General features: G+C 48.5%; 2 protein-coding genes across 7 annotated transcripts in view; one reads left to right on the top strand and one right to left on the bottom strand.

The window, feature by feature from the left end:
• Positions 1–278: 278 nt before the first annotated feature.
• Positions 279–2156, bottom strand: fmc1 (formation of mitochondrial complex V assembly factor 1 homolog). The gene is made up of 2 exons (XM_068579036.1): positions 1914–2156; positions 279–816 (listed from the first exon to the last, which is right to left on the bottom strand). The coding sequence occupies exons 1-2, from the start codon at positions 2040–2042 to the stop codon at positions 613–615; spliced, it is 333 nt and encodes a 110-aa protein (XP_068435137.1). The 5' UTR covers positions 2043–2156; the 3' UTR covers positions 279–612.
• A 1804-nt stretch (positions 2157–3960) lies between these two features.
• The window catches only part of grin2ba (glutamate receptor, ionotropic, N-methyl D-aspartate 2B, genome duplicate a), a 107247-nt gene continuing 96171 nt past the window's right edge, over positions 3961–15036 (top strand). Inside the window, exons 1-3 of one of the 6 annotated variants that reach the window (XM_068577814.1) lie at positions 3961–4325; positions 10461–10613; positions 11056–11163. In XM_068577814.1, coding sequence (XP_068433915.1) covers positions 11137–11163 — 27 coding nt within the window. In that variant the 5' untranslated portion in view covers positions 3961–4325; positions 10461–10613; positions 11056–11136. Of the gene's footprint in view, positions 4893–5680; positions 6802–10460; positions 10614–11055; positions 11164–15036 lie in introns of those variants that run through there. The other 5 variants (XM_068577809.1, XM_068577811.1, XM_068577816.1 and 2 more) reach the window with 5 other exon arrangements.

The raw sequence follows: 15036 nt of genomic DNA, 5'->3' as shown, positions 1-15036 counted from the left end.
ATATCTATATCTATATAGATATATATATATATCTATATATATATCTATATATATAGATATATATATATCTATAGATATATATATATATACACATACATATATACATACATATATATGTATATATGCACATACATATATACATACATATGTTATAACGTGTGATCAACTTGATAAAACTCCCAGAAAGTGTAACAAACAGTGACTAACTAAATCACATTGAATGAAAATGTACTTTTGCCTTTTTACTGGAATATTGCCAAAACACAAACAAAAGCAGGTGTGGATGAGCTGTAGTATATTTACAGCAAGACAAACAGATTTATTTGAATCATAGGATACATTTTCACAGTAGATTCAAATGCTCTCAGATCAGATCATCCTCATATTGAACATCAGCAGAACAACACAACAGTAACAAGGCGAGTTCCCCCGAAGCTGTCCGTGAGGCCACCGTCTCCAGTCCAACACTTATCCATTTAAAGTTGACTTTTTTCACGAGTTGGAACCGTATGAGACCAGAGGAATCCGCCACGAAGATGTCCTTTTTTCCCCCAGTGTCAAGTTTGTCAAGTTTTTCTTCCAGCTGTGGCGCCCTCCCCTCCCCATGTCCTCTCACTTCTCCCAGCCTTTACCTCCCGGCTGAGTGGGCAACCGCAGACCCACCATGCCGGCCGCCTGTGCTGCGCTGCACTCCCCCTTGACGTGGTAGAGGTTGTGCAGGGCCTGGTGGGTCCTGGAAGACGCCAGCAGACACAGGTATGTGTGCGAGTCGTGGTTTGCCTCGTCCTGGGCCCGGCAGTATCTTTCTCCCGTCACCTGCGAGACGAGAAAAGAAAGGAAAATAAATACAAGTTGAGGATCAATCGGATCGCACCATTCTGCACATGCTCCTTTTTTTCTTCATTCACTAAATCCGTCACCATAGAGATAATTGAAATCAAGTTAGCATGTGTGAAGAAAAAGCCTGAAGGTCTATCAAGCTGGTAGACAAGGAGTCAGCAATGACTCCAGTAATAACCACATGGACGGCGAGCATTTGTGCGGTCCCTATAGTTTCACATATGCATTACAGTGCCTCGGGGGTCTTTCCAGCGCTGGGACAAATACACCCTGACAAGCACAGTTGCTCCAAGCTATTTGGCTTCAGTGACCGCTCATGCATTAGATCAGCCTGGTGAGCCATGCTCTGCCAAGCATTAATAACACGAGCTTTAAGCCTATATGCTTAAGCAGCTATACCGTGTTCAGGGAGAGTGGTTGTAATCATTACAAAATAAACATGACAGAAAAAAACGAAAGGATGATGACAGGGATCACGCACAGTGACTTTTAAACAAGTCTGCAAACGGTGAGGCTTGTGTATCTATTTATTCCCGCGGATGAGTACAAATTCCTCGATGACCTAACATCTGTTGAACCTGCCTCAGTGATTCACATGACCTCATATTTCCGCGCGTGGCGCTGCACACACTCAGTTATGGTTTACGATAACGCACCAGGACAATACACAACGATAACTACACACAGTTATTGAGACACGCAGTGCAGCGAGCTGGTGTGCGCAGGAGTTCATCTAGTTGGTGAAAAAATGACCAGACATAAGCTAGTCCTTCACGTAGCTCTGAGCTCGTTAGCAGCTCATGTTAGCATGTCCTTCGACTTCACAGTCACCTTGCGCTGAACTTTTTGCGTCTACAGATTACAACGTAAACAACGACCCACTCCGGTGTCGTGTTGTCCACGCTCTTCCGTGAACGGCCGAATAGCTGGACGTTATTTCCACTTCACTCTGAACCGGCGACGTTACCGTTGAAGAGTTACCCCGGTTAGCTAACGCGAGCCACGCACTTTGTTATGGCAGTCAGCTAACTCGGCTGACGTCATCCGAAACGAAGCTGGTGGGGGAGACTCACCTTGTTCTTACGAAACTGGTCCATTACGTAGTTGTAGGCCAGCGACCGGTTATACGTGGGTCCATGGATGGCACGCAATTCTTTCAGTATTCCTCGGCAGACTCGGAGCGGCGATGGCAGCGCCGCCATCTCTGAACGGCGTTGTGACGGTGCGGCTCCCGCAGCCGAGGCGCGCTCAATCAAACACCGAGCAGTCGATCGGAGTACCGCAAAGCGACCACGAGGTGGCGATGTGGCACACTAATGCGTTTACGACACACGCTTCTTCTTGACAAAACACGTCCCATCTGGAACGGGTTTAACGTAACCTGGAGTAAATTAAAACATCTAAACATACTCATGGTAATAAATAGGAGTGTGTGGGTTAGATGTGCAGCGCAATGGGATGTTCAGGTGTATTAAGTGTATTTGTCATCCTGTGTGTCACTAAACTAATTCCACCTTCCTTATCGACTCCTCCACCAGCTCTGTGCTGAGCGGTCCTTAGTCGTAATCCCGCTGTAGCAGCCCCCTCAGCCAGGGTAAGAGCATGTTAACATGCTTCTCGTCTGATGGAGCCGCGTTAAGAGAGCGCGTGACGTGTCTCTCCAACTGCTGTCAAAGTGTTCAAGGTGCTGAATACTGAGAGCGCCCATGTGCAGAAGTACGGAGGCCGATGAGGTCAAGAACATGTATGCTCTCTGGTTAAACACGGTAAAAAAAATAAAAAAAAACAATGTCGACAATGACATTTATTGCCACTTTTTCTCCAATAAAGGTTTTTTTTTCTCTCCAATGACCGTTTATTTTGTTTTCAAATCGAGATTCACAGATGTCTGAAACTTGGCTAAAGATCAAGCAGTCTGTTGAGCGCAGTCTCCACTCAGCTATGCACATGCCACCATGTCACTGTAAGTACAACTGGGCTTGAGTTTGATTGTGAGTTAAGTAATTACTGTCTGATAAACGGGTCAGCAGAGGGGACCGTGGAGACTTGTAATCATATTTTCTGTCAGCATTTCTCCGTCTCCCTTCAGCCTCTTTCCTATAAATAACAATAATGGAAGACATTGAAAACAACTTATTCCCTAATGAGGATGAAACAAAAGAGTGCAGTTTACCTCGCTCTCTTTTCTGAGTCCAGGCCGTCTACGAACACATTGTCGTGTCTCGTCTTTGTGGGCCTGACAAGTGAAATCTAACCGTTTATGTGTCAGTAAATGTGGTCACTTGGCGTTTGCAGAAACAAGGTACAAATATTTTCGACGGAGACAGAACTCATGTGGAGATCGACTGCGGTCTTTACCTTCTGAAGGGTGCTTTCTTTTGACCAACCTCTCCTTTGTGTGCTGCCGTAGCTTTGATTTGGACACTTGAGAGCAGTCATCTGTCACCATGGAAACACTGAGTTTAGCTGAGGAAAGGACCGGTCTGCTTTCACAACTCCACGGGCTCCAACCTGGATCCCTTTTAATGCATTGTCCCAGTGTTCCACATAGTGTATATCATATATATATTTATAAAACAGCGTATAGCATAAAAAGGCAGCGTTGCTTGGTCACGTGACGTGACGACCACGCGGCTCAGCGTCAGTGATGCACCGCTCCCACGCCGTGCAGTGTGACACTGCAGCAGGGAATTTACCCAAAGAGGGTTTAAATTGCGAAGGCGTTTCACTGGATAAAGGTCACAGGTCAGCGGGCTGGACGGTCCACCACCACGCGGTTCATCCCCAGTGTTTCCAGTCATTTGAGCTCGTGTATCGATGATTGACTCTAGGGGGAGCCAGTCTCTTATCAGTTTAACACACCGGTTCGGTTCCTCGACATTTGTTGGAAGAGGCACCCCTCTCCCCCTCCTCCTCCTCTCTCTCTGCTCTCTCCCTCTCTCTCTCTCTCTCTCTCTCTCTCTCTCTCTCTCTCTTTCTCTCTCTCCCTCTCACACTCTTTCAATGAATACTAATGCAGCGAGTGAGCCCACCTCCCTTCCTCCCATCTTTTTTTTCGCAGGGATGGGCGGGAGACGGGAGACATAGCAATTCCAGCTCAGTATCCTTCCTCATGAGGCAGGCAGCGCTTGACTAGCAGCAGCCACCAATGCCCTTTTTTTTTTTCCTTCCTCCCACTGAGCCATATTGGCGATACTGTGCGTTGCTGCTGCAACAATGTCTAACCTGTGTGAGTGGCACGTGATGTCAGACCAGAGTTGAGAGAGAGGAAAAGGACATCTGTGCCTGCTTTTTTTGTCATCTGGATGGGAAGTCTTTTTTGGGAGGAGAGACAGAAGAAAGCAGAAGGCAGCCGGGGAAGGGGAACAACTGGCAATAGCCAATCCCCCCTTCCACACATAGACTGGAGACAACGGAGGCCACTGGAGTATTTGCTTTTATCTTTCGTTTTTTGTTCTTTTTTTTCCTCATCGCGCTGCTGGGAGGTGCTTTACCTATTCATTTGCTTGCTCTCTCGGTCCTCTGTCTTCTCATCTATTTCGCCATTTACCTGGTCAACAATTTCTGCTATTTATGAGCCAGACACGGAGGGAGAGAGCGAGAGGCAGAGAGACAGAGAAAAAGAGAAAGAGGAGGGGGATTTTTTTTTTTTTGCCCCCTATATTCTCTCTTTTTTTTGTTCCCTTCATTCATTCTATCGTCCCTCTCCATCGCTATCACTGCCAGCCCTTTCTATCCCTGTGCAGCCCACGCTCCCTCCTCCCTTCACCGCCTCCCTCCTCCTCCTCTTCCTCCTCTTCCTCCCCTCCACTCCGCTCACTGTCCACCAGTAACTTTGGCTACTTTTTTTTTTGACTCCACCAGTGTTTTAATTTCCTTGCTTTAAAAAAAAAAAAACCCTCTTCATAGAGACATTTTAATTGGCTTGCTTGTATTTTCTATTTATGCCTTTTTCACTTTTGTACCTTTTCCTATTTCCTATTTCCCCCTTCTCTTTTTTCCTCCTACCACCCTATGCATCTTTTTTGGGCGATTCTTAATTCTAACCATAGGTAGGTCTATTTAGTGTTTAGTGTCTGTCTCAAAGTCTTTGTTCCTTGTCTGTGTATGCAAGGTGTTTTGTGTGAGGTGTGCATATATTAAACACACACACACACACACACACACACACGCACACACACACTGGCCTACAATCGAGCTGTGGTATAACCACGGCTCCCCTCCCATCCGGCTCTCAGCTGATTCTCGCCTCATCGCCATGTCATCCTCACGTCACTCTCCCCTTTCATCCTGTAATCTCAGTGTTTTTTGACTTGCTCTTCCTTTTTTTATGTTCTCCTCCAAACCCGAGACCACAGCGACTCATCGAGCAGCCGCCGTCTGCTGTCGCCGTCACGGGAAAAGCCACATTTCCGTCGCCTCATCTCTATGTTGCACAAAAGTCTGTCCTTCCATTAAAGCGTCTGAAATGCCCCTTTCCCTCACACGCCGTGCTCCTCACGCCTCCCTCTTGTCCGCTGTCACGCACACTGGCCGACACATCGGCTCCAGTAAGAGGGGGGGTGATGCACATTGTGGTCAAACCGAGGAGCGTTTTAAGTTCCCTCGCTACATGTTCGTCAGGTGAAGGTTAAACGGAGCAGAGGCCTCGTTCATGAGCGACAGCGCGGCGCCGTTTTAAAGCGCCATTGTAAGCCAGAGCTCGTCGCTTCTGTCGGGGTGTCATCTGTGTTTATACACTCCTCTACCTCCCTTTTTCTCTGCCCTCCTTTCCCCCCCCCCCCCCCCTCTCTCTCTCTCTCTCTCTCTCTCTCTCTCTCTCTCTCGCCCTCCTCCCTCCCTCCCTATCTTTCTGAACTGACTTATTCTCGCAGACAGACACACACAAGCACTCAAAGAGAATGGACTAAAAACAAAAACTGGCTTTATCACCCAGAGGATTTTTTCCCCCTTTTTTTCCCTCCACAATAATTTTCACTTCATTTCTCCACTCACTTTGCTTCAAGCCTCCGTCTCTTTAATCACCTTTCGTTTCATTTTTTTTCCCACTCCGCTCCGCATCTTTTGGTTCTCCATCACTTCCACCCTCTCGCCCCCTCTGAATCGATCCATTCGTTTATTTGTCGTCCCGTTTTCGTCACTTCGTTTGCCATCTAAGAAAATGTCATGTCCTTCCACTCGCACGTCATTGACTTGCTCGCACCAGAGAGGAGTTGCTGTTTATTTTGCGTTTTGGTGACGTAATTTTGCAATACCTCACCTCGTATTGAAATGCAAGGGGCAGATTATTCATGAAGAATCTTTTGGCATTTAAGAAAATCAGACGACAAGAAGGCTCGAAAGAATTGAGCTGATTGCAAAGTAGCTGAATAATTTGGTGTGTGTGTGTGTGTGTGTGTGTGTGTGTGTGTGTGTGTGTGTGTGTGTGTGTGAGCTACAAAGAGGCACAGCAGCAGACAGATGCATAGCGAAGTGAAGCAAACCACACAGCTCATCTCCTTGTCCATCCTCTTTTTTCTTTCTTTTTTTAATATTTCCACCTTTTTTTTTTTCCCCCTGAAGGAGATTTAACGCCTCTCCTCTTCATTACATGGAGATAATGGGAAGTGGGACTTTTGAGCAGCCGTCAACATGATAAAGGCACTCTGGATTTAGCTGCTTTCCTGTGGAATTACCCTTTAAATCCTGGATTTGATCCCAAACCCAAAAAATATTAATTAACAATAATTATAACTGTCCCAAATTCGGGACTCTCTTTTTGACTTCTTTTTGTAACGGACTGAAGCTGATGGCAGTATTTCTTTTTCAACTATTGAATCTTAATGGGATTTCACTGACGCGGATTAAAGACTCAAGCCACATCTTTGTCTATTAGTTGACGTAACGGCCACCATTCTCACAATTTCTCCAGCCTACAAAATCCACTAGATTTAATGTTTCTTAATGTTAAGGGTTAAATAGGTGAGTACGGCGCTTTGAATCCACACATGCTTTTGCTGTTGCATGTTTTCAGATCACAATTACTTAATGCAAAATATTCATCTTCATAGTTTTTTGTCATTAAGTCACTATTTTTAAATGTGTGAGTGGGTGTGCATTCAATGTGTGTGTGTGTGTGTGTGTGTGTGTGCTGTATGCGTGTTGAATGGATATTGTGGGATTATCAGAGATCAGTAATTTCCCTTGCACTTCACCATTTATCCTTTGTAGTTTTTTCCTCCATCACGAGCCTTTAAGTCCGTTTCTGACACATTTCATCCACGTGAAATGAGTTCACATGCGTACACTCGGATCTGATAACGCAGCAAATGTTCCTCGCGTGTGCAAACGAATCTCCGTGCTTCACGCTCGGCTCTGTTCTTATTAGCTGCTCTGCACCTGATGGAGGAGCCACTTCTGCCATCAAATCATCTGTTCTGCTCCACACTTATATGTACCTGAGGAGGGTGTGTGTGTGTGTGTGTGTGAGTGTGTGTGTGTGTGCGAGCGAGCGTAGAATGTACAGGCGGATCAATAAAGTAATCTACATGAAGAGAAGGACTGCATTGGCCTTTTTCTCGATGCAATTATTTTGATCTGCCGGTATTTCAAAGAAACTCAAAGTGCTTCGCAGCGGGAGAATGACAGTACTCCTAGTGGAGTGTGTTGGGATAATATCTCGAGTACGTCTGCAGCAAAATGCTATTTTCACACACAAACACACACACACATGCAGACACTTTGTCCGTCCATCCATCATAAGTGCATCGAAGATTGACCCCTTTTCTCTGATTAACTTTCCCATCATTTTGTTGACAGCCGTTTCGTTTCATCCCCTGTGTGTGTGTGTGTGTGTGTGTGTGTGTGTGTGTGTGTGTGTGTGTGTGTGTGAGACAACGCCGCACAGTCAAGGTTAGCGCTGCGTACCTGAGAAAGCCACCTGGGACACACTCCCGTAACCTGGGACCATTACCCATGCTGCTCGGTGCTCTTGGCGCACATGTGACCCCTGCAGCCTCTCTGCAGATGGGCACTTAAGCCCAGGCAGTGTGTCAAAGCTGTCACAGCTGCCACGCTGCAAAATGGACGTCTCGGGTGCAAGCGCTGCCTCTGACACATGGCCCGCCGCTGTCTTCCTACTGTAACGATGACAGCAGCAGTGCAGCTCTTCGTGAGCGCGTGTCGCTGCCGCCTCGCTGTCACATTGTTGAGAATGTGGACGAGCGAGGCGGCAGCAAAATGGACGGCGATGTGAACGTTTCGTCTCACTTAGGTGGAAAAACTGTCGTGGATACGGCTGATTTGACTGAGCAAAAGATGCGGATTGAGTTTTAAAGGGACAATTCACCCGAAAATCCAAAAAAATAGGTATTTCTCGTATTACCTGTAGAGGTGTTTATCGACCGTTACGGTGCAGGTTGATTAGTTTTGGCAACAACGGGACAATATGGCACCCGGCTTGTGCTGCTCAAAGCAGAGAGAGAGAAGAGGAGAAGCTATGTATTGACTTCTGGGGTGAACTGTCCCTTTAACCGATCCGTTGGAGCGTCGCTGAGCCATCGCTGTCCAATTGAACCGTTTGTAAGATGGATACGGCCGAGCGTCACTCCCATGCAAATGAAGGGGAGATGTCTTGGCGCCACTTTGCCTGTTTGTCAAGTCCTGGTCTCTCTCTGTGATCACAAACCCACCCTGTCTCCCACCAGGAAGACCAAAATGTACCTTTCAGCCTTTTCCAAGGAAAGTGGCGTGCATGGCCAATTTACCGTCCCTGCCAAAAAGTGACATCCTCGTTATTGTTCGCTCTCGTGTAACTCTCGGACTTCTGAGTGTAGCTCCATCCTAAATGAATAATGCTTGTGTAAAAACGGCCACCAAATTTTATTGAACAATAAATCAGTTGCGTTTGGTGACCGAGGCACGAGCACATATTTCAAGCCTCCTGCCAACTCAGTTTTTTTTTTTTTTTGTGTTCCTGAAACTGCTCAGTGCCAGAAGCTTACGTGGAGAAAGAAGTCTGCCAAAAGTCTCCAAACAGAGCTTAAGAGATTTTCACAGGCACCGTGTTTGCAGTCGTCATTGATAAACAGGCCAGGAGAGGAGACAGCAGGGGCTAAGGAGATTCATAATCCCATCCCCTCTTCCTCCCGACTCCCTCTCTGTCTCTCCTCCTCCCCATGTGCTACCTAATGAGACGACAATACAACTCCTGCGTCTGGCGCTGACGATCTGCCCTCGTGAAACCAGCGAGAACAAATAACTCCGGGGTCAAGTCCAACCTAAATCTAGATTTAAAAGTCTGCTCGGAGTTCAAACACCTCGGATTCACTGTCTGTGTGTGTGTGAGAGAGAGAGAGAGAGTGTGTGTGTGTGTGTGATGCTGCGTGACGACCTCGTCCATCATCTTGTTAAACGAGCCGGTCGGAGCTCCATCCGAGGCGGGTAACTTTCTGCAGAGGGCGTCTGAATCCTGTTGAACCGTTAGAGAGCGAGCAGGGGACCAATGTGGGCCGACTTAAAAAGTACAGCTCGATTTTTCTTTTTAACGTTTAAAAAAAAAAAAAGAATTTTTTTTTTTTATTGGCAGCATATTCACTTCAAGCGAGCGGAATATGGGTCATGATCTGATATAAAAAGGCTATTCAATAATTCATCGGAGCTGATTAAGAGGACTTGTATCGACGCAGACGCTGTCCATGAGAGGGGATGGGAGCACACACACACACACACACACACACACTCACACAGATTGTACGGAAAAAGCAACATTTAGGCCCCTTTTGTGGGATTAGCAGAAGCTGAGAAACAAGCTGGAAGTGCCTGGGCGTTTGCAGAGAGCAGCGTCGGCCTCCTTTGATGTTTTAATCTACTGTACGTTCTCCCCCTTCTGTTTCATGTGTCGAACCGGGAACACGTGACCGGCCCGTGATTACGTGTCGCCGCGTTGCGAGTGTGTGTGTGCGCGCGCGCGCGTTTGTGTGAGGGCCCATCAATCTATTAAATATGAAAAGTACAATCTGTCACCCCGCAGAGACTGTTTTATTATTCATTGACATATTTCAATTAATCATTAATTTACCTAAAGTATGGGCCCACACTCTCGCCTTCAGTTTAGACACTTCATATGGGCTCCCCGTGGGCAGTGTGCTCACGGTACATGAGCCATAATCTGGATTAATAGGAGCTATTTATTATTCTTCTGATCTACGCACATGTCGTTGGGGCGATTGTTGGGGATGAAGGCAGAGACAATTAAGTACCACAGCACATTTGGAAGGAAATGCATTATTTATCATACTGGGCCTGGATTCTCCCCAAATCTGACTGTTTTATCCTCGCACACACACACACACACACACACACACACACACACACACACACACACACACACACACACACGCACGCACACTAAAGGAATAAAGGAGAGAAACGGCCCTCGCGGTAGATGCATCACCAATCGGTGACGCAGAAAGCTGCGCTCCGATGGAGTCGTTCGTTCTAACTTCCTAATCTTAGCTTCTTAACTCAAAGGGGTCAGAGGTCGCACGCCGTGCCAAAGCGCGGCGTGGTTTTATTGGAGTCTGACCGAGCGCGACCTGCCTCTAACCCTCCTGTCCTCCCTGTTCCCTTTGCAATAACAGACTGGCGGACGTCAGAAAAACAAGCGGCGCCAAACATCTCTTCAGAGGAGCGAAAGGGGAGAACAGAAGCGAAGCTGCTCCTGTGGAGTACAATTACCTTCCAAATTGCTGCTTTACCCTCTTGACCCGTCGAGGATTTTACCTAAACCTGCTGTGAGTTCCCAACTCCTTGTTCGCAATCAACAGTGAAAGGATTAGGGAGGGAGGGAGGGAGGGAGGGAGGGAAACATTCGGTACTGGCTTCAACAAACCCCGCTCAGCTCCTGCGTCGTGCTGCTGGAGAGGTGTCGCTCCATGAGCCCCGGAGACGAGCGCCCGGTCATTTCACACAGGCCGGCTGGAGGCGGCTCCCAGATGACGAGTTATTCCTTCCAGGACGCCTTCACTGGCGGCGCTGTGTTCAGGGGCCGCTACGAACACGTCCAATGAGATGATTTCTGTGCTCCTTCCTCTGCCTTCGCCGGTCAGAACTGTACATGTAAAGTGTCTTTTCATCTGTCCTGTTTAATGATCGCACGGCCGGAGAGATTTTAAGGCACAGTCGCTGCCAACGATCGATACTCACGTTGTCTCTCCTGTCCTGCTCTGGTTGCAGTTCAGCCTCCCTCAGTCTGAGGCTATGAGAGGGAGAGAGGAGTCCCAGGCCGCGCCATCATGCTACTTCTGAGACGCTGGGATGAGACTTTGGCCGGCAAAACACAAGGTAAGAGTCTGTGGAGGCGCGTCCCGAAGTCCGGCTGGCGCCGAAACATCCCGGCTTCACCTCGCCTGTGTGTGTGTGTGTGTGTTTGTGCGTCTGGATGGATGGTCCTGACACTTCTGAAGGCTTTGTTCCTTGCCGTTGTTGCTCTGCATCACACGGCAGCTTTGCCCGAGGGTCCGGATAATGGTTCAAGGTGGAGCCTCCAGATGAACGCTTTAATCCCGGGTTTTTAGCACAGTGTGCACTTTGATCAGCGGCATGCGTCAGCACGCGGGCGCTTCGACCCGACCCGGCCCCCTATCGACTATCGGCTTAATTTGCATGGATCTACGGGCATCGATCAGGCAATTAAGGGATTTGCCGGATGAGATTTCCTTGTGGAGAAGCGTGTGACCGTTCGGACGTGTTGGCGCTCATGCTCCGTTCTGCAGGGAAGGAGGGAAGGAGAGGGAAGGAGGGAAGGAGGGAAGGAGAAGGAAGGAGAGGGAAGGAGGGAAGGAGGGAAGAAGAGGGAAGGAGGAAGGAGAGGGAAGGAGGGAAGGTGAGGGAAGGAGGGAAGGAGAGGGAAGGAGGAAGGAGAGGGAAGGAGGGAAGGAGAGGGAAGGAGGGAAGGAGAGGGAAGTAGGAAGGAGAGGGAAGAAGGAAGGAGAGGGAAGGAGGGAAGGAGAGGGAAGGAGGGAAGGAGAGGGAAGTAGGAAGGAGAGGGAAGAAGGAAGGAGAGGGAAGGAGGGAAGGAGAGGGAAGTAGGAAGGAGAGGGAAGAAGGAAGGAGAGGGAAGGAGGGAAGGTGAGGGAAGGAGGGAAGGAGAGGGAAGGAGGGAAGGAGAGGGAAGTAGGAAGGAGAGGGAAGGAGGGAAGGAGAGGGAAGGAGGAAGGAGAGGGAAGGAGCAAGGAGAGGGAAGGAGGGAAGGAGAGGGAAGGAGGGAAGGAGAGGGAAGTAGGAAGGAGAGGGAAGAAGGAAGGAGAGGGAAGGAGGGAAGGAGAGGGAAGAAGGAAGGAGAGGGAAGTAGGAAGGAGAGGGAAGTAGGAAGGAGAGGGAAGAAGGAAGGAGAGGGAAGGAGAGAAGGAGAGGGAAGGAGAGAAGGAGGTCCCAGGACCGAATTACTCAGAGGCAGATGTATTTGCCACAAGGGTCCATTTCAGGCCTTCATCACATCGGCACAGTCCATCCCCTCACTCCTCCCGCTCTCACCGTCTCCTTTGATTTGTGTCATTGCTCTCCAGGTCTCCCACCTTTCTCCCTTTCCTTCCCCTCCAACCCTCCTTCTCCTTTCCTCCCTCCCGTGCTCCATGAGTCAGCCGTCAGACACTGAGTTTCGGTTGCGGAGCGGCAACGACTGAGAAACCACATTTCTTCTTTTACTTTTTAGTTGTTGTTGTTTCTCTTTTTCGTTCTTTCTGGGAGGCACCGGTGGTCGCGGTGTGCGGGGGAGCCAACACACGACAAATGCCGCCATTGCTCCACAGTGGCTGCTTCTCCTTTTAGCCGGCAGCGGAGCGACAGCGCCGCTCCGTAATGAAGTGCCTCGGCCCAAAGTCACAGCAGCTGCTTCGTGCGGATGCTGACGCGGCACTTTTTTTTTTTTCTCCTACTATCGCCCGGCGTCACAAAACATTACCATATAGATGAATTAACAGTGGCGGTGAATCTCATTAACGGAGCCGCCTAACCTTCTTTGAAAAGAAATCATACGCGGAGCTCCAGATTAGTGGCCTGTTAGGCCTATTATTTCGAGTCCAGCAGGCTTCCTGCTCTTACGTAATCTGTTTCGAATAATGGTTCAAATGAAGACATATTAGAAAAATAATGTCTGGTAAGTATTTTTAAAAAGCTTCATATCCAGCCCTTGTGTACCTAAATTGGATTCTGGCCCCTCATTATCGTCACCACCACTCCATTAATTAAGCGATCGTCTCATTTTTCAGTCAAATCCAATTAACAACAGACTCCTGCTTCGACTCCGGCGGCCCGCGTCATCACTCAGAAACAACTCGCTGCAGAGTCCTGATGAGCGCAGTAACGAATCAAACAGTTTTGCGATCGCCGTTTGTCCTTCCTGCTGACGTGCAGAACGCAATTAACGGTGGATTTCTGCATTGAAGCGAGAGCGCGAGATAAATGAGCGCGGCACATCTGTCTTCCCGCAGTGTGTTTTCTGTGTGAATGGGACGGTACACTGGTGTGCTTATTTTGGGAGAATATTCAGGACTGACGTCATTCTTCTTTTCCATTATTTTATGAAAAGGGTGTGGAAAGAGGTGTCTTTTCTTCTTCTCTCTTCTGCTTCTCTCACGGCTACTGTGTTTTTCTAAATCAGAGCAAATTCAAGAAGTGAGTTTGGAGGCTTTTGATGAAGAAAGGGACAAGAGAAAAGAAACCAGGAGCGGAAGGGAAGAGGTATTTAGGAGGAGGAGGAGGAGGAGATAGCGAGGATGCGGCTGTGGGTTTTTCTCATGAGACAATGACGTCTGATGTGCCGTCGCTGCCGTCCATTCTGCTTTTGTCGCCATATGCAAAAATGCCTCCGCGGCGCGTGGGCCTCATCTCGTCAATGCAATAACTCGGTCTCATTCAAAGAAACTTTTCAGGCACGGCGAACTCGACCGCGGCACATTTGTCTTCGTAATGAATCCCAATCACATTGTTACACCTCGGCTTTCGCTGATGTTCAATTATCTCGCGATTGAAAACACTCGTGAGACGCGGCCGGTCTCCGGCGGGCCGTTCATCTCAGAGCGATCAGTTCATATTAATTGAATTTGGGCCGCGGGGTCACGTGCTTGGGCTTGACCTGAAAACACAGCTGAGATCTGCGTGGCGGCATTGATTGGGTTGCAAGACAGCGAGGAGGGGGGGGGGGGGGTGTGGACTCCTCGGCGGTACCGTACGTCACCTGGAAAGCGGCCCACAGATCCCGTCGTCAGCTGGGCGCCGCGCGCCCGACGTTTGGCTTCGGTGGCATCTGCTTTCTTCTGGCACGTCCTCAGATGCCGCCGTGAGGAGGCGACAGGTGCCTCCAGTTGTCGGCTGTAGATCTGATGCTGAAGCGGCTAATTTAATCCACAACCCTTTCTAATAGCATTTTGGAGTTGTTTTAGTCCCTCACCATGGAAAGAAAAGAGGCTTTTAGTGGTTTCCAGCCTCCCCATGTTTTTTTTTTTCCTCCTGATTTTTATCTTTGGAGGATTAAAAGGAAAGATAATGTTGCTACAGACGGAGGCTAACCGTGGCTCTTGTGCCTATGTTTGTTTATATTAGCAGCAGGAAGAGTATGCTGACTTCGCTGTTACCAGTTCCTGTTCTCAACGTATACCCCATGGACGTACACACCACTGTGGTACTGAACACCACCACGCGGGATCATTCTCAGGCTGTCGTAGTTTTCTAGTTTCAAGGAGCGTCTTTCTTCTACGATTTCACAGAATCCACAAATAGACTCTGACCCCGAGAACAAGAGATGCCAGGTTTGATTTTTTTTCTACTTTTTTCTGACAGACAGCCGACGCTCGTTAATTGATCTTTGATTGTTACCTGACAGGATGAGAGCCGCATGAAGGGCAGTTGAATAAATATATAAATATATATACTTCCCTTCAAGCCAGAGCAGCTCTTTGAACAAGCCGACTCGGCTCCAGCTGACTTGTTGTTTTCTGTCCTCACCTAGAGGTTGTGTTGTTGAAGTGGGTGAATGATTTGTTTCGGTGTGTGTGCGTGTGTTATGTGCGTGTGTGTGTGTGTGTGTGTACGCCACAGGTCAGCATCTTTACGCAGCCACGATCGACAGGAAACACTTGCGCTCGCGCCTGGAGGGCTAACGCTGCGGCGTGTCGGAGGGTTCCTCCGTCTCGGCGAGAGGAAGGATGATTGCAGCTG

Source organism: Clinocottus analis, unplaced genomic scaffold (assembly GCF_023055335.1).
Source record: "Clinocottus analis isolate CAN_PGR_092001 unplaced genomic scaffold, fCliAna1.0.p SCAF_16, whole genome shotgun sequence".
Classification (NCBI taxonomy): Eukaryota; Metazoa; Chordata; class Actinopteri; order Perciformes; family Cottidae; genus Clinocottus; species Clinocottus analis.
The sequence above is the reverse complement of the archived record's forward strand: the minus strand, read 5'-3'. Positions and strand labels throughout refer to the sequence as shown.

Bases quoted from the DNA above. Each gene is read 5' to 3' on its own strand.
- fmc1 (XM_068579036.1), bottom strand. From the start codon at position 2,042: ATGGCGGCGCTGCCATCGCCGCTCCGAGTCTGCCGAGGAATACTGAAA. The intron at 817-1,913 runs GTGAGTCTCCCC...CTCGTCTCGCAG, and splicing joins ACCAGTTTCGTAAGAACAAG to GTGACGGGAGAAAGATACTG.